This window comes from Sciurus carolinensis, chromosome 11 (genome assembly GCF_902686445.1).
Source record: "Sciurus carolinensis chromosome 11, mSciCar1.2, whole genome shotgun sequence".
In the NCBI taxonomy this organism is placed as follows: domain Eukaryota; kingdom Metazoa; phylum Chordata; class Mammalia; order Rodentia; family Sciuridae; genus Sciurus; species Sciurus carolinensis.
In genome coordinates, this window is record NC_062223.1 from 120,115,820 (window position 1) to 120,138,032 (window position 22,213).

The 22,213-nt window shown below is 35.9% G+C and overlaps 1 protein-coding gene across 3 annotated transcripts in view; it reads left to right on the forward strand.

Moving 5' to 3' along the window:
- The window catches only part of LOC124958662 (tubulin-specific chaperone cofactor E-like protein), a 138,590-nt gene that overhangs the window by 36,016 nt on the left and 80,361 nt on the right, over positions 1-22,213 (forward strand). Inside the window, exons 8-9 of one of the 3 annotated variants that reach the window (XR_007103929.1) lie at positions 16,328-17,637; positions 19,166-20,294. The exons of 1 other annotated variant lie outside the window; for it this stretch is intronic. Coding sequence is in view for 1 of the 2 variants with exons in the window: in XM_047516971.1 (XP_047372927.1) it covers positions 16,328-16,646 (319 nt within the window). In the remaining variant the exon portion in view is untranslated. Of the gene's footprint in view, positions 1-16,327; positions 20,295-22,213 lie in introns of those variants that run through there. One more of the 3 variants, XM_047516971.1, reaches the window with a different exon arrangement.

The following is a 22,213-nucleotide window of genomic DNA, read 5'->3' on the forward strand; positions in this document are numbered from 1 at the left end:
ACCACGTAAGGCACTTTAAAGGAGCTATAATAGCACTCACGCTGATGGCAATAATAAGTGATGAATAAGAACTTGAGAATTTGTATTAAAACATATTTCTTATGAATTAAGAATAGTGATATCTAAACAGAGTGTTAGTACTATGCTTATTATCTGTCTTCCAAATTATATGCATAATCTCTCCAGAAAATACTAATGAATAATGAATAGCACAGTTCGTAGTTAGTAAAAGGTAAAAATTTGATTCTTTAAATAATTCACTGTCTCATAGAAAATCACAGTTCTGCTGTAGTTTCTAGGAAACATGGAGGTTTCTGTTTATTTTGGAGGAAGCATTTCTTTTCACTTGACCATGGATTTTCTTTTTTAAATCAGTGTTTGACTCAATTTTCCTGTAAGTGCTAAATTCTCCAACATCCTTCCCTTGGTTTGGTTTCCTGAGCTTTTCCTCTTTCTTTCGTTTTCCTGTCTTGTGCCTGTTAAACATGAAATAACTCTACTTAGATATAAGTAAGAAAAGTTGCTCAAAAATGTCTTTGAGGGCATGAATAAAAGAGTCATTATGTTCAGCCAATTGTCCTTTGTGGTATAAGAATTATTCTGTGAGTCAGTTAGATTATTCACATCTGTTTCTATGTGATTAGTCATTTTGCCAGTAGAAGTCTTTTAAGGCTGATCCAGAGATTTACATATTCTGTTTTCCTATCTCAGAATAAAATGTTTAGCGGACTGAAGGGAGGCATGTTTCTATGATTTCTAGTGTGTTTTATAACAGCTTTAGAGCTTCTTACAGGTACTCAGTGACCTTCTGATAGGTGTCGCTCTTTAGCCTTCCTACTGTAGTTACTTTAGGTAATAGGGACTAATCCAAAAACTGAGCAGTCAACCATATAGTTTATGTTTGCTTATTTTGTAAAATAATCAAAGATGAAAAATCTGTTTTCTGATTCTTGGTCTTTGGACATCATAGTGTTTCCTCGTCCAGTTAATAGGTTCTTGCTTTTAAAACCTCGCCATTCTGTCTCTTACTGGCTCGTGTAGTGGTGGTGTGCTGTTTCACGGTAAGTTCAGTGTGTGCTGCAGGTAGTTGAAAAGATGTCCTTGCTGAGCTGCTTATATTTCAATTATTAAACCCTTATGCCTTACCAGGAGAACTTCTAGGAAGTAACTTTGGATTGTAGCTGAGTTTCTGAGGGCAGTTTAATTTATTTACTGAATACCCACTTTAAACATGAGGCACTGAGCCAGATGCTGGAGATGAAAGGACAAAAAAGCAGTGTCTGCTGTCAAGAAGCCTGCCATCTGGGCTGAGCTAGCGGCGTATTTCCTTTGCGGATGTTCTTCATCCTCCAGCCTCGAAAGGTTGAGCCGTCTCAGCCTTAGTCTTTGGACCTCTTCTCTTCTGCGCTCATCCTCCACGTGCATTTAGGCAGTTCTGGAACTGTAAATGTCGTTTGTATTCTAATAATTACCAAATTTATGCCACCAGCCCTGACCTACCTGTATTTCCAGACTAATACTTAACTACAACTACATTCTCAGCCTCACCACATGAATGCTTAAACCCATTGTGTCTAAAACCAAACTGAATTTTGGTGCCCAATCCTTCACCACCCTGCCTGCTCCTCTGTGAGTTTTCCTTCATCTTCCTATTCTTATAGTTGCACTAAGCAAAAATCTTGAACTCATCTTGATTTCTTTCTCTCTGGTCCACTTACAGTCCATTGTTGTTGTTGTTATTGTTGTTTTCTCTAAGTTATACTTTAAAAAAAGTATATGTATAATTCCTGACTACTTCTTACCATAGACTTTGGTCATCACTGTCTTTTGGCTGTATTGTCATAGTAGCCCACTGACTCATCTCCCTGAAGCCACCCTCTCTCCCCTGTAACCTGTTCTCTACATAGCAGCCAGCTGATAAGAATTCAGATATATATAAATATATATTTATTTTTAGTACCAGGGATTGAAAAGGAGTACTTAACCACTGAGCTATATCCCCAGCCCTTTTTACATTTTATTTAGAGACAGGGTCTCGCTGAGTTGCTTAGGACCTCGCTAAGTTTCTGAAGCTGGGTTTGAACTCATGATTCTCCTGCTTCAACCTCCTGAGCCACTGGGATTACAGGTGTGTGCCATCGTGCTTGGCTCAGATTTATTTAATATTGAACAACCAAACCCTTTCTTGCTGCTCCTCAAAGGCATCAAGTACATGCCCCGCTCAGGCTTTTGATTTTTTTCCCCTGTTTAGAATGCACCAAGTCTCTCTCCCTCAAAGACACCTTATTAGAGACTACTTCTCTGCCCACCCTACCTAAACATAGCACATCCCTGTCTCCTATAATTTTCTTAACCTACTTTTACATTTCTTTATTTTTTTAAATTTTTAAAATTTTTTAATTCATTGTACACAAATGGGGTACAACTTTCATTTCTCTGGTTGTACATGAAGTAGAGTCACACCACTTGTGTAATCATACATGTACTTAGGGTAATGATGTTTGTCTCATTCTATTGTTTTCTTCCCCCCACCCCTACCCCATCCCTCATTTTCCTCTGCACAATCCATCTTTCCTCCATTATGCTTTACCCTCTCCCCATCATTCACTTAGAGAAATCATTTGGCCTTTGGATTTTGGGGATTGGCTTATTTCACTTAGCATGGTATTCTCCAACTCCATCCATTTACCAGCAAGTACCATAATTTTATTCTTCTTTATGACTGAGTAGTATTACATTGTAAATATATACCACAGTTTCTTTATCCATTCATCTATTGAAAGGCATCTAGGTTGGTTCCACAATCTAGCTATTGCAAATTGAGCCACTATAAACATTGATGTGACTGCGTCACTGTAGTATGCTGATTTTAAGTCCTTTGGGTATAGGCCAAGGAGTGGATAGCTGAGTCAAATGGTGGTTCCATTCCAAGTTTTCTAAGGAATCTCCATACTGCTTTCCAGAGTGGCTGCACCGATTTGCAACCCCACCAGCAATGTATGAGTGTACCTTTTTCCCCATATCCTCGCCAACACCTTTTGTTGCTTGTATTCTTGATAATAGATAATTCTTGATAATTGGGGTGAGATGAAATCTTAGGGTAGTTTTGATTTGAATTTCTCTTATTACTAGAGATATTGAGCATTTTTTCATATATCTGTTGATTGCCTGTAGAACTTCTTTTGTGTAGTGTCTGCTCATTTCCTTAGCCCATTTATTGATTGGGTTATTTGTATTCCTGGTGTAAATTTTTTTGAGTTCTTTATAAATTCTGGAGATTAGTGCCATATCTGAAGTGCATGTGGCAAAGATTTTCTCTCACTTTGTAGGTGCTCTCTTCACATTGTTTATTGTTTCTTTTGCTGAGAAAAAGCTTTTTAGTTTGAATCTATCCCATTTATTGATTCCTGCTTTTATTTCTTGTGCTTTGGGAGTCAAGTTAAGGAACTCTGGTATTCATGTTAAGGAAGTCTGGTTACATTTCTTATCATTTAAGTCAGGCTTAACTCAAGTTTCTGGTGTATTTCTGCAGAAGTACGGGGTTTTTGCTGTTCATTATCTTGCTCTCTACCCAGGGCCTAGAGCAGTGCCTGACGTATAGCAGCATTCAGTAAGAACACTGAATATTATGTTCCAGGAACATGAAGGAGGGGATTTAGTTCTGCTGGAAGAAGATACTTTCCTAGAAAATGATTGAGTTAATCTGGTAAAGACGAGGAGAGAATATTTTGGACAGATGTGAGTACTTAAGAGGTAAAAATGCAGAAGAATGAAATAACTCTTCATGTGTAGTCATCTGTAGCGATTTGAAGTGGGAAGTAATGGCAGATAATGTTGGGGAGAAGGTAGGCACCAGTGCAGGCTATTAAATACTTTCGCCTGCCATATAGGGAGAGGAAGGCTTTTTCTTGTCTTTTGTTGCAGGTTTCAAGTGGGGAAGTATACGGGTGGATTTTTGAATTTTGGTTTGTATGCAGAAGGAGAGGCTCAGAGAGACCCACAGTCCTAGTCAAGAACTAAGACTTTAAAGGAGGACGTGTATGTTGGAGGTGGCTCATGTCTTTTTAGAGAGGTACACATTAGGGCTGAATTTCACCATTGAATTGGAAGTACTCCTCAGAAAACACATCCTGCATTTCTACTTATTTTCTGATATTTATAGCCTGAATTTCTCTAGGGGTATGTAAATATCATTTAGAGAGGAAGAAACCTCCACATTTACAGTCTTGGTACATGTTTTTTTATTTTTGCCTTGCCTTGTATCAGATGTCTGTCCATATTGCCTTTATTTATCAGTTTTTCCTTTATTTTGTGTTTGCTTTCTTTATCTCTCCATTTCTTCTAAGAGATGGAATTTAAATAGCTTCTTTAGTACTCCACTAATACACAGTCCTTCTGTGTTTAATTTCAAGAGAGTTTCAAAAGTAAAAAAAAGGATACAACTTTTCTTTTAGAAATCAGCATATCATGTATCTTTGAGGGCTCAATGATTTCTTTTTGTTTTTGAGAACAGTGGGGCAAAGTAAATACATTGATTTGGGGTGTTTCTTTTTTCAGACTTTAAAATTTTTACTTTTCATAAAGAGGAGTTTCAGGAGACATAGCTCTGGTAAACAGTGAACGGAAGGAAAAAATCCTATGTCAGACAGTGGCAAAGCCAGAAACAGGTTTCTTAAAACTTTTCTTTGCCCTTCCTTTCCTTTGACACCTTACTTTCTGTTTGTCCCATGGAAATCCTGCTTTATGATACCAAGATTATATTAGGAATTCCTTAGATACGAATTTGGTTGCCAGCAGTGGTATGGTTTTTGAAATATGGAGAGTATGCTTTTTCCTGCTTAAGACTAATGACTTTTCTAAATAGAGTTGATTGTATCTCTGTGTTATTGTGAGAGCAGGGCAGCAGCCTGTATTTGGACACCACCTCAATAAGGCTCGTTTTGTCTTGGATGTTGGAGAAATCCTAGTGTGCTGTGTCCGTTACCTCATATTCCTTGCAGACAGAGGACCTGCTGTTGTGAAGGAACATTCCTACACTGGACATGAATCTCCTGGGGGTCTCCATGTTGCCAGGCTCCATCATCCTCTGACAAGGGCCCTGACACAGCACTCCTCACATTCAGCTGCCAGTCTGATGAGGAACAAAAGGGGCATTCTCCTTGATGCACCCTGGAGAGCCTCTGAAATGCTAGCTCTCCCTGTTGCTTACCGCTTTTGTCATTCCAATGACCTTGGACTTCATTTTGACTTCTTGCCACTTTCCCAGCCCAGCAGAAGATACGCTGCCTTCCCAATCTTGATTAGGGTTATGTATGAGTATTCGAATGTACCTGCAAAGGAAAGAGAGAATGGGAAACAGCCCTCCCAAATCGTGCTCTTGGGGGACATTTTCTTTGCTGTCAGAACTTTTGTTTTGACCATGGCCGAAAGCCAATTTAAAAAAAAAAAAAAAAAAAAGTCAATTCCTTTTTAGAATTAAAGAAAAAAAATTGAAAAATACTGAGAATAATAAAACAAGACGTTTATATTCATTCCAAATTCATTTTTGTTAAAAAAATAACATAATGATAAAATTAAAGTATCTTTTGACTTATACCATCTTTCTCCTTACTCCAAAAAATAACCACTAGTAAGAATTTAATGAATTTTATACCTCCATATATTTAATATATTTAATTTATACCTACTTAATTTATTTAATGTATGCCTTCATATAGTTAATGTGTTCTTAACCTCTATAACACAAAATTTAAAGTAGGATTTTATAATTGTTTGTCAAGATGTATTATAATTTCCTCTTTCAGTCTATAGGTTTTCAATTTTGTCTTTTCATATTTTATTGAAAATAGTGTCAAATTTTGATGTCAGATTTATTAATCCTTTATAATTCATTCTTAATGCATCTTTTTAAAGGAAATCTTTTCCTTTCCAAAAATCACTTAAGATAATCATTTGTGTTTGGAAAGTTTTCACATTTATGACTGAGCCAGATGGAATTTATTTTTTTGTGTAGTTTCAAATAGCAATCTGAAGGTTCCCTCCTTTCCATCATATGGATGATTTGTATTCACCACTAATCTATACTGCCACGTCTGTCATATATCCTATTTTTTATATTTCATATTTTCCTTTTTTTTTTTGCTTTTGGTACTAGGGATTGAACTTAGGGTTGCTTAACCACTGAGCCACATTCCCAACCCTTTTTATTTTTAATTTTGAGACTGTGTCTCCTTCAGTTGCTTAGGGCCTCACTAAGTTGCCGAGGCCAGTCTCAATCTTGTGATCCTCCTGCCTCAACCTCCTGAGTTGATGGGATTACAGGTTTGTACCACCAGGTCTATTTTTCATATTTTCCTATTAAGTCAACTGTTTCATCTAGGTTTAAATTATTTTAGTTTATTTAACAATACATCTTCAACATCATTCTCTATTGCCAATGGGAAAGATAGACTATATCAGTATTCTTCTCCTCTTTTATTTCTTATAATATTTATTTCTGCCTTTCCCTTTTATCTTGACTGGCCCTGCTTAATGATTATCTTTTAGTAATATTCTTTGTTTAAAGTCAGATTTATTGAGATGTAATTGATGAATTGTATATTTTTTAGTTTATATTTATGAATTTTGACAGATATACAGTCATGTAACCACCCAAATAACCAAATTATAAAACAGGTCCATCATCCAAAAACAATCTCCTACTCCTTGACCTTTCTCTCTGACTCCAGCCCTCTGGAACCACTAATTTGGTTTTTGTACCTATAGTTCTGACTTTTGTATAAAGTCATGTAAGTGGAACTTTATAATATATAGCCCTTTATTGGTTGAGATTTTATTGATGTAATTGTAAATATATATGCATTTGTAAAATGTAAGATCCCATATACCCTTTCCCCAATTAAAATTTTTGTACACCATTAGTACAGTATCACAACCAGGATTGGCAGGTGGGTATGCAGTTTTCCCAACACCTCATTAAATGTTCTTGGCACCCTTATCACATATAAGAGCTTGTTTCTGAGCACTCTAGTTCATTGACTTGTATGTCTGTCTATATGCTAGTACCACACTATTTTACTGTGGCTTTGTGATACATTTGAAATTAGGAAGTATGAGTCTTCAGGGTTTTTTTCTCCTTCTTTTAGAATTGTTTTGGCTATTTGGGGTTTATTGAGATTTCATACAAATTTTAGTCTTTTTACCACTAAATATGTTGTTAAATGTAGAGTCTTTTGTTCATGGCCTTTTTAAAAATTATGAATGTGTGTTAACACCCATTCTTTTAAATTATGAATGGGTGTTAGTCAAAAATAGAGTAACTCAAAAATTTTCTTCAGAAATATCATACCATTTTTCTTATATAGTGTATCAATTCAGTAAATTGAATTGACTAAATTTTTGAATGTTTAACCAGCCTTGAATTGCCATGATAAATCCTATTTGGTATTATAGTTACATTATAAATCCTACTTATATAGTACCTTTTATTTATGTATGTGTGTGTGAGAGAGAATTTGATTTGCTAATATTTTGTGAAGAATTTTTATGTCTGATCATAAGGGATATTGGTCTATAATTTTCCTGTCTTGTAATGTCTTTGTTTTGTTTTAATATTAGGATAATGCTGGTTTCATAGAATGTTTATAAGCATTCTTTCCTTTTTTTTCTAGAAGAGCTTATATAGGATTACTATTATTTCCTTCTAAAAGGAAGGAAAGGAAGTTGTTTGAACCTGATATTTTCTTTGTTGGTTTAAATTATGAATTAAGTTTATGTAATAGATATAGCATGAATCATGTTATTTGTTTCTTCTTGAGTGAGTGTTAGTAGTTTGTCTTTGAAGCACTTTGCCCTTTTCCATCTTAGTTATTGAATTTATAGATTGAAGTTGTTTGAAATATTCACTTATGATTAGCTCTAATGTCTGTAGGATCTATAATAATGTCCCTTCTTTTAGTCCTAATATTGGCCCTTATTAACCCTTTTCTTGATCAGAGGTTTATCAAATTACTAACCTTTTCAAAGACCAACTTCAAGTTTCATGGTTTTCTTTATTTTTTCTGCATTCTGTTACATTGATTTCTACTCATATCTTTATTAGCTCCTTCCTTGTTCTTATTTTGGGTTTAAATTGCTCACCTTTTTCTAGTTTCTTAGTACTAGATCATTGACTTGAGGCAATTCTTTTTTATTATAAATATCCAGTTCTATAAATTTCTTACTAAACATTGCTTTAGGTACATTCTATAATATTCTGTGTATTGATTCTATATATTATTGATTTTTTTTTCAGCACTGGGGATTGAACCTGGGGCACTTTACCACTGAGCTACACCCTACACCCCAGCCCTTCTTATTTGTCATTTTGAGACAGTCTTGCTAAGTTGCTGAGGCTGGCCTTGAACTTGTGATACTCCTACCTTAGCCTCCTGAATTTCTGCAATTACAGGTGTACACCACCACACCTGTCTGAATAAAAAAAAAAAAAATTAAATTTCTCCTGTGACTTCCTTTTTGATTTCCTCTTTGACTCATGGGTTATTTACAAGTGTTTGTTTCTCAATATATGGAGATTTTATAGTTGTCTTTTTGATGATGATTTCTAGTTTAATTTTATTGGAGCAAGAGAATATATGTTGTATTTTTTCATTCTTTTAAACTTTTGTGGTATATTTGAGATGTTTTTGCATCCTTTTGTTATTGGGTGGTATACTTCATGTCAGGTCAAGTTGTTAGTGCTGTTCTGTGCTTTTAAATCATTTAACAGTTTTTTGTTTTATCAGTTACTGAGAGAAATGTTGATGTCTCCAACTATGATAACGGATTTGTCTGTTTTTATCTTTTGTTCCATCAGTTTTTGCTTCATGTATCTTCTGTGAATATATCTGTTTTTAGATACATACATATTTCGGATTGTTACGCTTTTCTGCTTGAGTTCACCTCTCCTTGTCTAATAGTTTTGCAGTTGTCTCTAACCAGCTTTCCAGATTCCTGGTCTGGAACAAGCTCTTATAATGGATTTTAGAAAGCCTATCCTGCAAGAATTAGAGCGATAGTGCAGATCTAGTCACCTAGGCAGCAGCTGACTTTATGCCATTCCTGGTGTGGCCGAACTCTCTTTTTTACTTCTTTTATCTAGACCCATTGCTCTAAAGAGGTATCTTTAGACAGTAAAACTTTTGCAGGTGTTTTTGTTTTTTGTTTTTTGTTTTTTCATCATTACTCCAGGCTCATCCTCACATTACCCAAACTCAGTGAACCTGGCTTAAGTTTTCTTTCTCCCATGGAGCACTTTTACTCTTCTTTGCCTCAGAGGATCTGAGTTGCTGACTACTACTCTGTGCTCCGTTTTAGAGTTCAGTGACCTTATGGTCTCAGGTCTGTGATCTGTATTGCTCTTCAGTTTCTGGCCCATGGTGATGCTCATCATTTTTAAGCCTGCATTATATCTTCTTGGATTTGAACCTTTTAATATTTCATCCATTGTTACTCTGAGTTTGGAGTAGAAGTGCACTAAAATATGAACTTACAGAGCCATTTTGACTGAAGTCCTAACAATAATGAAAAATGCAGATTGAAGTCATTTTAAACTGCTGTGGTATTCTATCATCTGAATAGGTCACATTCTATTTACTCACTAGCTAATTTTGATCAAACTTGATTTTAAGAAATAGCAAATTGAAACATTGTTCCATAGCTTCATCTTGATGAAAAACTATGTGGAAAATACTAAGTTCGGTTCAAAACACTTTGCTACGTGTGAAAGGTAAGAATAAATCATTCTGAAGGTAGGCAAAATACAGCTCTCAAAGAAGACAAACAGGAAACATCTATGGCTTAAGCTAAGTAAGAGAATGTACTTTGAGATAGAAGATCATAAAGAGAAAAGAAAAGAAAATACAGGAGTGAATTTTTAGGACCACCCACATATAGATGGTAAAAAGAGAAAGAACTCATGAAAAGAGATTGAAAAGGGACATTTGAAATGTAGGGAGGGGAAGGGAATTTCTAAAACAGTATTTATTATTTCAGTAAACCATTAAAATGATGAGAATTGAGAAAAATGATAGCCTGAGAACAAGACTCGAATTCTAATTTCTACCTTTCTTTTCACTAGCTATGAGACTTGGGGTTAACAAAGTCTCAATTATTGTGTCTGTGTTGATCTCTAAGGCTCCTTTTGCCTCTAAAATGTGATGTTTATGGGTTTTAATAAACAGAATATTGGTGACCTTGAAAAAGCTGTTGCAGGACAGTTTATATAATATCCAGTTGTAGAATGTTAAGGAGGTTTCTTTGATGCTCCATGATATGATACCATAAGTGAGAGAAAGCATACTATTGTAAAAGAGATGAGATAACAGAATCAGAAGATATTTGGACTATAGCTTTGAATTCCTCATAATGCCATAGAAAACAGAATAAACTTTTAATGTTTTTCTTTTAGTTACACTCCAAAGATTTTTGTTCGACCGAGTGACTCATCTGGGATTTTTCATGTTTTATATGCTACATTTCTTCAAGAGAGATATGCATGTGTTAGGGATTTATTTAATTTCATTAAGAGTGAAGACTCTAGTTGATTCAGTATGGATGTGCATGTGAGGAATGATAGGTTAACAGAATTGTTATTTTAAGACTGCTACTTATGCCACCTGTGAATGCACTTCTGGGTTGTTATAAGGGAATAGATAGAACACTTCTGGGATGTGGTTTTTACCCCTGCAGGAAATGTAAATCTCATTTTTTCCTAGGGTACTCCTTGAGATTGTGAGCTGCTTCTTTTTAGGGTTTGGAGGCATGATGTCCACACCTGGAAACTTCCTGACACCAAAAATCCCCTGATTCTAGGCATGCCAGTTTTCCAGTTTCCTTAAAATTATGTAAACTGTATGGTATTCAGTTAGGATAGTTTGTAAGGTGACTTAGTGCTGAGAATGAGTTAATCTGTCTCTGTCCATCTTTGGATTTTAGGTTTTATCATAAGCTTATCCTCAGATTAAGACTTGTGGCAGGAGCCGGTAGTCTTTTGTAAACAGTATGCCAAATATTCATTTATTCTAGTGTCATAGACCTATGACTGAATTGTGGTTGAAGAAATGCTCCCATGTCTTAGAAATCACAAGTGAAGGTAGGCAATAGGTGAAAGAGGCACGTTCCTCCCAAACATGACCATAAGTGTCACATTTGGCAGGCATGTCATGAACCAGGATCCCCTTGTGGGCAAAGTCTTGCTTGTGTACCTTGGTAATAGAGCTAACCTAGCTCCACAAAGAATGGCTTCTCCATTCCTCTCTTCGTTAGTACCACCTTCAACCCTGCTCTACTGGTAACCTGATTTCTAACTGCTCATGATTCAAAGACCTTAAGAAAATTTTTATTTAATAGGAAGAGAAAATGAAGCACAACCCCATTTTTTCTGTGGATGGTATTCTCCACATGGTTTTAGCTAGCATTTGGTTTCCTTTTATCACTCTCAGTTGCCCGTGTGGGCATGCTGGCCTTTATGCTGTGTGTAGAAAATTTTGTTTTGCCAGTAATTGTTCATTTTATGTTAGAAGCCCATAGTGGAATGGACCAGAGAACTTCTGAATACAAATATACCATGTATTATATTTCAGCATTTGATAATTATAATTCATCCTTATCACTAGTATTTTCTGAAGTAGGTTTATAGCATTTTGGCCACTTCAGAATAAGGCTTAGACATATGAAATACTTGTTAATAATCAGATGAAGATACTCATTGGTAGAATATAAATTGAGATTATTAGTTTTGAAGAATATGTAGTCATCAGAAACCATTTACCTCTTAAGACTATGATATTGGGAAGACATTGAACTGTTGCTAAGAAAAGCTCTAGTAATGCAGATTATACAGGTATAGTTCAGTTTGGATGGAGTAATGAATAAAATATCTAAGCTAGAAGACTAAGAAGAAATTGTTTTCTGAAATTTAGCAGGTATTTTGTAAAGTCTAGACTTCTTATATTTATTAATATAAACATAAGACAAGCTGCTAAAGACAAACTGGAAAATAAGAAAATTTGGAAAAAACATTATCTTGAAATCATACTTTTTAAATGTAACTTTTTAGGGAACATATCAAATGTGTCCAGTGAATCACAACTTTAATATTCTTTGTTCATTTCTATGTAATAATGAGCTCACATTCAAAATCCAACCCATATACTAAATTCTGCTGGCTCCACCTGCAAATTAATAAATAAATATTGATTTTAAGGCTTAAGCCAATAGAAAGGGTGGTTCAGAAAATGATAATGGGAGTGGTACAAAATAAGGTTGGAAAATTATGAAGGAGCCAGATCATGAAGGGTCTTTTAACTCAGTGTATTAGTTTTCCATTGCTGCTATAACAAATCACTGTAAACTTAGTGGCTTAAAATAATACCTACTTGTTTTGTCACAGTTTCTATTGGTCAGAAATCTGGGCACAGTGTGTGGGCTCAGCTGGTTCTCTGCTTAGGGTCTCAAGTCTGAATATAAGGTCAGCAGGGCTGTTTTCCTTATTGGAGGGTCTGGAGAAGAATCACCTTGCAAGCTCATTCAGGATTACATTTTCCATGTGACTCCCTCCATCTTCAGGCTAGTAATGGTGTATCACATTTTTCTTATACTACTAACTGGAGAATCTCTCTGGCTGACTGACTTACGTTTACATTAGGCCCACCCAGATATGCAGACCAAAATTCTACCTACCACAATCATGTTAGAGTGGGGACTTTATTCTGGTGGGTTCTGTGTTTTAAGTAGAGGAATAAGATGACTAAATTTGTGTTTTATAATGTTCACTTTGGTAATAATATAGACAAGGATTTCATACAGTGAACAAGTAAGTGCTGTCCTTGGTGCTGACCACCTTACCTTAGACGTGATCTGGAGTTCACAACTGCCAGGGCTGTTGACTCTAAGAACACACTCCTTGAATTTCAGTGTGGTAATTAGGAAGCCTTTTCCCAAACTGTTCCCATACCATGTCTCCTAGATCTACTACTTCCTTTGAAATTCAGGACTGACTGTGATTGATAGAAACTAAATCTCAATCACAGAGAATTGTGGGAAATTCAGTTTTATGGTCTTTGCAATACAGAAAGGCCTACCAGGAGGAGGTTGGAATAGATATAAAGGAAGCTCATCTAGTTTAGGCATCCATAGAAATCCGTAGCAATCCAGATTACTAACAGGGCCTTGGATTTACAAGGCAATAGGCAAGAGAGATGCATGTAGATTTTTTTTATTTGTTCAAATTAGTTATACATGACAGTAGAATGTATTTTGACACATCATACATAAACAGAGCAGAATTTCTCATTCTTCTGGTTGTACAAGGAGAATTAGAAACATGGGTAATTGAATGAGAAAAATAGGAGAGATAGGAGTTTGAAATGACCACCTCATTTCTGGCTAGGGTAAATAGGTAGTGCTGTTTACTGGCATATGAAGGACTGACAGAGAAAATGGGGGGAGTGGCAATGATTTCTGGAAATGTTGATTTTGAAAATACTCCAGGACTTCACAGTGTCCCAGTTTGTAGGTCATTTAATTTGTAGGTAGCCTCACTCACTTATAGAACTGCATAATTTTGTCTTAATTTTGTGTACAAATATGTTTGTGGTTGAGATTGTTTCCATTAACTATAGTGTTAAATATAAATGAGCCTAAGAGTATGCACTTATTATTAGAAGTTTTAGTTTTATGTTTAAATAAACTCACAGGGGCTGGAGTTGTGGCTCAGTGGTAGAACACTTGCCTGGCATGTGTGAGGCACTGGGTTCGATTCCCAGAACCACATAAAAATAAATAAATTAAATAAAGGTATTGTGCCCATTTACAACCAAAGAAATTTTTTAAAATAATTAAATAAATAAATAAACTCACAGCTTACCACTAATTCTCATTGTTGAATAATTTTGTTTTTGTTTTCCTCAGAAGGACTCATGGGCACTCTACTCTCTAAGTCCTTTCTTATTTCACAATATCTGCTTGTTAAATTTATTCCTAAACAAAACTGGGCTGGGCATAATATTCTTGGGTTATCCTTTCTAATTATTTTTTGTTTGACCAGTAGTAGTGTTGTTTGTTCTTCAAGTTTGTTTCAGTCTCTGTACTCTTCCTTTTCAGTGCATTTTATAGTTTATCATATATCTCTGAGCTCTTGGGTTGTTATATTCACACACTTACTTCTAGTCCTTAGACTATTTGGGGTGCATGTTCTTCTTCAGTGTGTTTTCTGTCTGACTGAGTTCTGCATCTACTTTTTACTTATTTCTGTGTTCCTTTCCATCTTTCTTTTTGCTGTGACCTGTGCTTAGTTACCATTTCCTTGGCAAAGTTTGAAAGCTATGGTGTTTCTATACTGTCTAAATTTCTGTAGTCTGAGAGAAAACATCTCTAGATTTGGGGATCAACTTATATTTGACCACATGCTCTCATTTGTGAGGTTGTGTTAAAGTAACATAATCTACTTTTACCTCTTTGAAGGCATATGCTAAGAGATGGGGTGGGGAAAAGATACTTTTAGACTGTGAATCATGGCCCCTCTTTAGATTGGAACTATGGACAACTTCATCTATTTTTTGTTTGTTTGTTTTGTGCATGTGTCTTGCTTTGTTTTTGATTTGTTTCCCGACATCCTGACAGGGAGAATAGACTTAGGATTTTCTTCAACCTGGATTTTCCTGAGCCTGGCTGACTCTTTAGCTCCTTGTTGCACTTTTCTTTAAATTAGGGAGTGTTATCAGGACATTCAGAGTTTACCTCTACTCTCATTCTCCATGATGGTGTCTGGGGGTTTGGTTCTGATCCATTTTAGCTGAACAGCATGGTACAGAGCCTCTGGTTTCTTTTAAAAGGTTAGACAATCAGGTTATGTGCTCTCTTCTTTTTTTGCTAATGGTGATTTAAAAAACAAAACAAAACAAAACACAACTTTTAAAAATGCTATTTTTGTTTTAAGTCCTAAGAGAGGATTCTGAGATCTCTTTCATCATACCACCACCTAAGAAGTCCCACCTAAGTAGGTTTCACTTTATGTTTTTTAAGGGATGCATGTAAACTTGCTAATGTAAGCTCTAGGAGAGCAAAGATAAAATGCTAATATTTTTATTTAGATATGGACTTAGAATTTACAAAGTGTTTAAATAATCATTGTTATTTTATTTAATTCTTATGACTATTTTATAAGGAAAGACAGCAGGATTTAATAACTAATTTTACTAATGAGGAAACAGATCCAAAAGGATTGAGTGAGTTGCCAAGTCACATAGCTAATTACAAGATGGAGTCAAGACTCTAAAGTCAGCTAGTGCTATTTTTACCGTACCTTGTTACTCCACTTATAGGAAATTATTACCTCCATCTCTAAGCACAGATGTCTTACTATGTCATTAATGTTCCTACAAACCTTATTATGACACTGATTTTACTGAGTAAAAACCAAAAGTAGAGTGGGAGAGGTTAGAGAACAATCTTACGTGACTGTGGTATCTGATCCATAATTAAACTCAGTGTGCCTTAGTTATAATAAAACTAATATTAAGTATTTTTACCACCACCACCCCAAATTCCTCAATAAAATCCTCCAAGGCTGGCTGTGGATACAAGATTTTCCACATGGGAAATTTGACCCCGCGGGCCCTGTTCTCATCTCTATAATTCACTTTCTTCTTGGTGTGTTTTGCTTTTTACTCCTGCCTTGTTGAAAGAACTTGTATTGTTTATATACCCACTTTTTTTCTTGCATGAATGTGTCCTTGACTTTTCTATGAATTCCCTGTATTGCAGCTGAGACCAGTCTGGAACATTTAAATGAACTGGGTTCATAGCCAACATACCTGTTTTTGGCTATCCAGGACCTGAGAAACTGCTGACCTATTTCTTTTCATCCCATTTATTATCAAGAAACGTGTACTTGGATATCTTCCCTTGCTGATGATAACCAAGAAAGCACATCATGTGGAGAGATTGGGCCTTTCCCAGTTATCTTTGTAGTAGCTGTTTTCTAGGTTCTATTTCCTTTCTGAATCCAACCTTATCTAATGCCGGCCTGGTGACCTTCTTTAGGAAGAATACTTTCTCTCTCCACAAGGATGTGATCTTACTGTGGCTTCAACAGGGCCACAAAAGCCACATGAGTGATCCAATCAATCTAGATACATACATTCCTATATAAAACAATGGGGGCGGTAATATTAAAATAAGATATTGGAAAGATGTTGAATAGTAGTATAGTTTACCTATAGTCCGGAAGAGGTCCATAGCTCATGAACTAGTAGTTTAACTGACCCTGTTGTTTTTGTCTTTGTAGGTATCATGAACTGATCACAAAATATGGGAAGTTGGAGCCTTTGGCAGAAGTGGACCTAAGACCCCAGAGCAGTGCAAAAGTAGAAGTTCACTTTAATGATCAAGTGGAAGAAATGAACATTCGGTTGGACCAAACTGTTGCAGAACTAAAGAAACAATTGAAAACTCTAGTGCAGTTACCCACAAGCAACATGCTTCTCTACTATTTTGACCATGAAGCACCCTTTGGCCCAGAAGAAATGAAGTATAGCTCTCGGGCATTGCATTCCTTTGGCATTAGGGATGGAGATAAAATTTATGTGGAATCCAAAACAAAATAACCTCTACCAGCCTTGTAAAACACACATGAGGACTTCTTGCAGGGCATTTGGTTCCAATGTGGTTTTCTTTAGGAGGGAGAAGGTTTTTGTTTGTTTCGTTTGTTTTGTTTAGCACTGGGAGGGGTTTTCTATATTTTCGCCCCCTGGAATGGGTAAGGGGCCATTTTTCGGTATTTTCTACCACAGATTTCTTTGGCTCAGCCAGCAGAATTGATCCATGTCCAGCCCATAAGCCCTCTCTCATGAAAGATGACAGCAAAATCTCCAACTTCTGTAGCTCACTGGGGTTTGTCTGCCATTTGGTCATCATTACCGTTTGGTATCCTTATGAAGAGAGCACGAACAGCATAGCCCCTTAGAAAGGTGTCTGACAGTATTTAAATCAGGAGTCAAGGACACTTCACAGGAAGGGCCAGCACTTCTCTCTCCCACTTCTCCCTTTTTCCTTCCCTCTCCCTCCTTTTATTGGTTCATTTTATTCACTTGGATTTGTGTCAGCACACATTTACCTAATAGTTTTATTCTATTCAAAATTAACTTCTTATTTCTCAACCTGAGTGATTTTTCCTCCTTCATTTCTCCCTTTTAAAATAATTTTGAGTATTTTAAACATTTTTCAACCTGATCCTTATCTCAGGTATTCAGTAAGAACCTATAACTCTATTAGGATCTTAAAGAAGAGCAGATGGAGAGTTAGAACATCAGGAAAACTTGCTATTATTCTGGAAGCACGGGCAGAGCAGTCTAATCTCTTTATATGATACTATCACTTTTAATGTCCCTCATGTATTATATCAGCCATTACTTCCATAACATGAAATATGTCAGATTCCAGAGTTCTTTTATTTTTGCTTATGAATGTATTTCCTCATATCATTCTTTTTCATTACTTTAAGCTATTGGGAACAGAGACCTGATTTTATGAAGAATCCACTGGAATGCTGGATATCCATGCCAGGAGCGTGGAGAATCAGCTAATAAACTACCCCTGGTGTGTGAGGGAATGAAGTGGGGGGTATGGGAGAATGAACTTTGTGGCTGTCCTGCCTCTGTCATCTGTTCAAAGCTCTTGCTCTTGCACTTTGCATTAAAGGTGGGAAATTTTAATCAAAGGGAGCTTTGATTCCCAGTTCATTCCTGGGATTTTATGATGTAATGGCGCAACAATTCTTTTGGTTTTACATTTCAATTTAGTTGTCTCTATAGAAGAGTAAAGTATAAGTGTCAAAACTTCCAAATTGCCTGCAAGTCATATTTTTCATAGACGTACATTTAAAGCACTTTTCCTGTAAAAGTTAGCCCCTACCTCCCCTGAAATCTTTTTGCTGTTTTCCTATTCCTTTGTTAACCAGATGTAATCTCTTTCTTTAGTATGTGTCTTTCTTGGTCCACCATATTTCCAGGTGGGGAGACTTAAGGAACTCAGCTTAACTAGGGCAGAAGGTAGGCAGGTAAAATACTTTTCCAAGAATGCAATTATTACCTGGTTGCATTTAACCTTTTGACCTTTGCTTCATAATTCCACCCCTCCTACAAACTTAATTTCTTATGAAATTTTTAGATGACTCTTGTAAATTCTTCATATGTGGGGAGTTGTGTTTATTATTGCTACTTTTTAAATTTTCCTATGCCATGTGGCAGATGTTTATTCTCTTAATGCACTTCAGGTTCAGTATCTGTAAAGCCTTTGACTCAGGCCTACTGAGGCAAATCTGCATTCACTGTAACATTAAAGGTGGAAACCAAAGGGTTTAAGAAAGATGAATGAGGCCTAGTCTCCTCCTGCTGCAGGCTGTGTCTTTCAAAATCATAAAAATGAGCAATGGAGAGCCAGGCTGGGTATAGACAAGAACAATTATTTTGCAATCACATTTTCCTGACAGATTTTTGGAACTAGGAAAAAAAAGTGTGGCAACAGTGTCATGAAGATTAAAACTGTGGGTGCTCTGTGTTTGTGCGCATGAGTGCAGACGAGTCTGAGAGAGAAACTGTGTAATTGAGCCCGTTGCTTTTGTCAGCCTGGGAAACAGATGCACTCTTATTTTTTGAAGTTGTATGACCCCTGACTGTCCCACAGCAGAAGGTAGAGTGAACACTTATGCTTTAATCATAAGTGGAATGGTCACAATAAGATATTTTATATATGACAAAGTTTTATGAAATGCTTTTTTACTGTTAGAGACCTGTTTCTTCTGTTAATACAGAACACAGTGTTTATCAACTGCAGGCATAATTCTTTTATTATACAGTTGCATGTAAAGGGAACTTCTCATTTAATTCAGCTGACATGGGTATTTTTAGGGCATTGTAATTGATGGTTTTAATAATTGCTGAATAATTTTTGATTAAGAAAAAATCTAATACAATTACTGGTCTTTTAGTTACAGAAGTAAATGAGAAAAGCTGTTTGAGCATGTGTACTTATTATAGATTCGTTTGAGTGGCAGAGTAAAGATGCTGCTTTTGAAATAAAATTGGTGCTGTGTAGACACTTCTAACCAAAATTCTTTTTATAACAGGTCCAAGAGAAGGAGAGAAGTGACCATGGACCTTTGAGTCTACTATACATAATGGATTGTCCATAGCTTATCCATATTTTAATATTGACTTCGTTCAGATTCAGTGGGAGCATATTGACTTTATGAGGCAAAATGCTGTCATAGCCAGTATTATAGACATGTTGCTTCAGGCAGTGTATAGAACATACCTTTCTAAAACAGAAGTCCTTTTTAGTTTTGAAAAAGGAAAGCAGTAATAAAAGAAAGCCAAATGAAAACCAAGGGGCCCTTTCTACATGTGGCTGCTGAAGCCACCGTAGAAGTCAGTTTTTGAATATGAATTGTTGAAATATCCCAGATTGCTTTAAAAAAAAAAAAAGTTCAGAGTCGTATGTCTTTATTGTTGAGTTTTTGTTGTTTCTGTAGCCTATTGCCATAAATATATAAGAAAGCAGTAGAGAGTATAAGCCCCTTGTTTTTCAAGACCTTTTGGTGAAAATTAAACCCCAAACATAAGCCCACTGTGTGTGTAACAGGGCTGAATGCTACAATGCTATTTTTTTAAAACAAATTGTTGTTTACTTTTAAAACTGAAAATTCAATTCTAACTAGATATTTCAGCTACATTGCTAAACCAGCAGTGTTAGAAGCAGAGGGCACTTGTTGCACGAAGAGCTGATCACTATTTGGAGCACGCAGCCGATAGCTTTTAGTAAACGCACATGTGAGTGTGGCTTGCTACATGGAAAATACTAGGCTCCGGGGCATGTAAAACATGAATTCAGAATACTAGATTGTTCTAAGCAATGTCATTTCTGTTTATGAATTTGATTTTTCCCTTCATTTCATGTTAGATTGAAAATGCAAACAAACTGCTTTCAAGAACACCCAGAAGCTATCTGTGTTGCCAGATGTGTTGTGAACACTACTATTTTTCATAGGTGCTTCCTCAAAATGTATGTCCATTGTAGTGATGGCGAGGGACTGGACTCTCTCAGGCTCTTTACTTGCCAGTTGTCTCCTGCAGTTAATGGAAATATATATTTTATTTTAGAATATAATTTAAACATGAAGGTCTATTCTTTGCACTTTTTATTAATATATATAAATATATAGAGATAATCTTTAAAAAATTAAAAATCCAAATCCAGTTTCTCTTTGTGTTCCGATTTCTTTTTCTGGAGTGTTGGGTCAAAGGTATGTTTATTTTTATACAGCTAAGAAGGACATCAGTTCTGTGGTTGAGTGAGTTCTTTGGGCAATTGGCCTAAGCTAGTAAGAGTATGACCATTTTCAACACACTTAATTGGAATTTTTTCTGGAAGTTGAAAATTGCAAAGCAAAGATTTATAAGGAATGTATTTCTGTTAGCAGGATTTTATACTTCTCATATGTTTCCTATACTCCTTTTTTATTCATTGAGGATAAAACCTTTCTTTTCAGATATTTGACACTGCCATTCTTTGAGTAAGACTGAAAATCTCACTTTGGTAAGGTAAAAACTTGCCAGATTTTTATTCAAGAACTTTATTTTTCCTTTATAAAATAATTTTCCAGAAGTTGTATAGTCTGGGGCCGTTGAATCCTACCTGCTTATCAATAATTTCCTGATAAGCTGTTATAAGTTAACCTTGTATCAAGAATTAAGGTCCAGATATTTCTGTATTTAAAAGACGGCCCACGAACTTTTCTTAATGCTTCAGAAGTGCATAAGTATCTCATCAGTTTAAACTTAAGATTATTTCTACCTCCTATTCAAATTTCAAAGAATTGTGGTTTCATCTGTTAAATTCTACTTAATTACTATTTATTGTGAGCTTCTCTGAGAACTTACAAGGTTGACACACATCTAGACATCCAATATCTATTGAATAACTAATGCTGTGACTTTCTCCAGTTATTAGATGCATGTAAAACAAAAAGGTTGACCTTTGAAGACACTTCTTTTTCCACCTCTTCTGGAAAAGAAGTTTCCATTCGGTCTTCACAACCACCTTATCAGGTTGGCACTGTCATCCCCATTTTCTTACTAATGAGGAAATTGGTGCCTAGAGAGGGTTAGTAACTCACCAAAAGTCTCACAGTTGATAAATGCCAGTAAGACTCAAATTTAGACACAAATAATTTGGTTGCAGAATCCATGCACTTGACAGCTATATTGCAGTGCATGCTACTGAAGTTTTCTTCCATACTTGCCCCCACTACACACACCCTTAATGTTAGTCTTTGTTTCATTAAAACACTAAAATGAGATGTTCCTCAATATCCATTTACTAAATTGATTCACTCCATAACAGAATCACTGATGTGACTGATAGCTCTAAGATGAGAGTCAAATGTGCCCTCGTGTCAGTTCTAGCATTGTGAGATTGCAGTTGGTGCGTATCTGTCATCGTTTCTGCTCCTCTGAAATGCCATAGTGGACACTTGTGGGGGGTGCTATTGAGAATAAATGAGGCAGTAATATGATGCAAGAAGACGACAATTTGGTATTTAACCTGGGAACATTCTAGAGCCTTCAGATTGATTACAGTCAAAGGTAAGAAGGGCTACTCAGTTCCAACTCAGTCTTGTGTCAAGGAGGCCCAGTGTTCCAAGTGAACTTAAATTGGTATTTATAGAGGGGAAACAAACAAACAACAAGTTTATAGTCCCATGGAGCCTTTAGCAAAGATTTTGTTATGGGAAAGGATGAGACTGTCACTGCTGTTTTTCCTCCTTAACATTCAAGAGGGAGCTTTATGAAGAATATAAATATTGCTTACAAAATAGAGGAGACGGGTTATCTATTATGGACTGCAAGATCTAGCTCTGCTGAAAAAATTACAATGCAATGCCAGTTTGTTGACTCCTTCACAGACCCCTTCCTCATCCTTGAATACTTCTTAGTCTAAGTCATACAATTAAGGTGAATAAGCATAGGAATAGAGGAGGAAAACAGTGAATACAGACCAAAGAGAAAAATATTTCAAAAATATCAAATCACGTGTGTTGGCTGATGTCAGCTCTACCACTATTAAAGATTAGAACAAGGACAATAGGAACTGCCTCAGTTGTGTTACAAGTTTG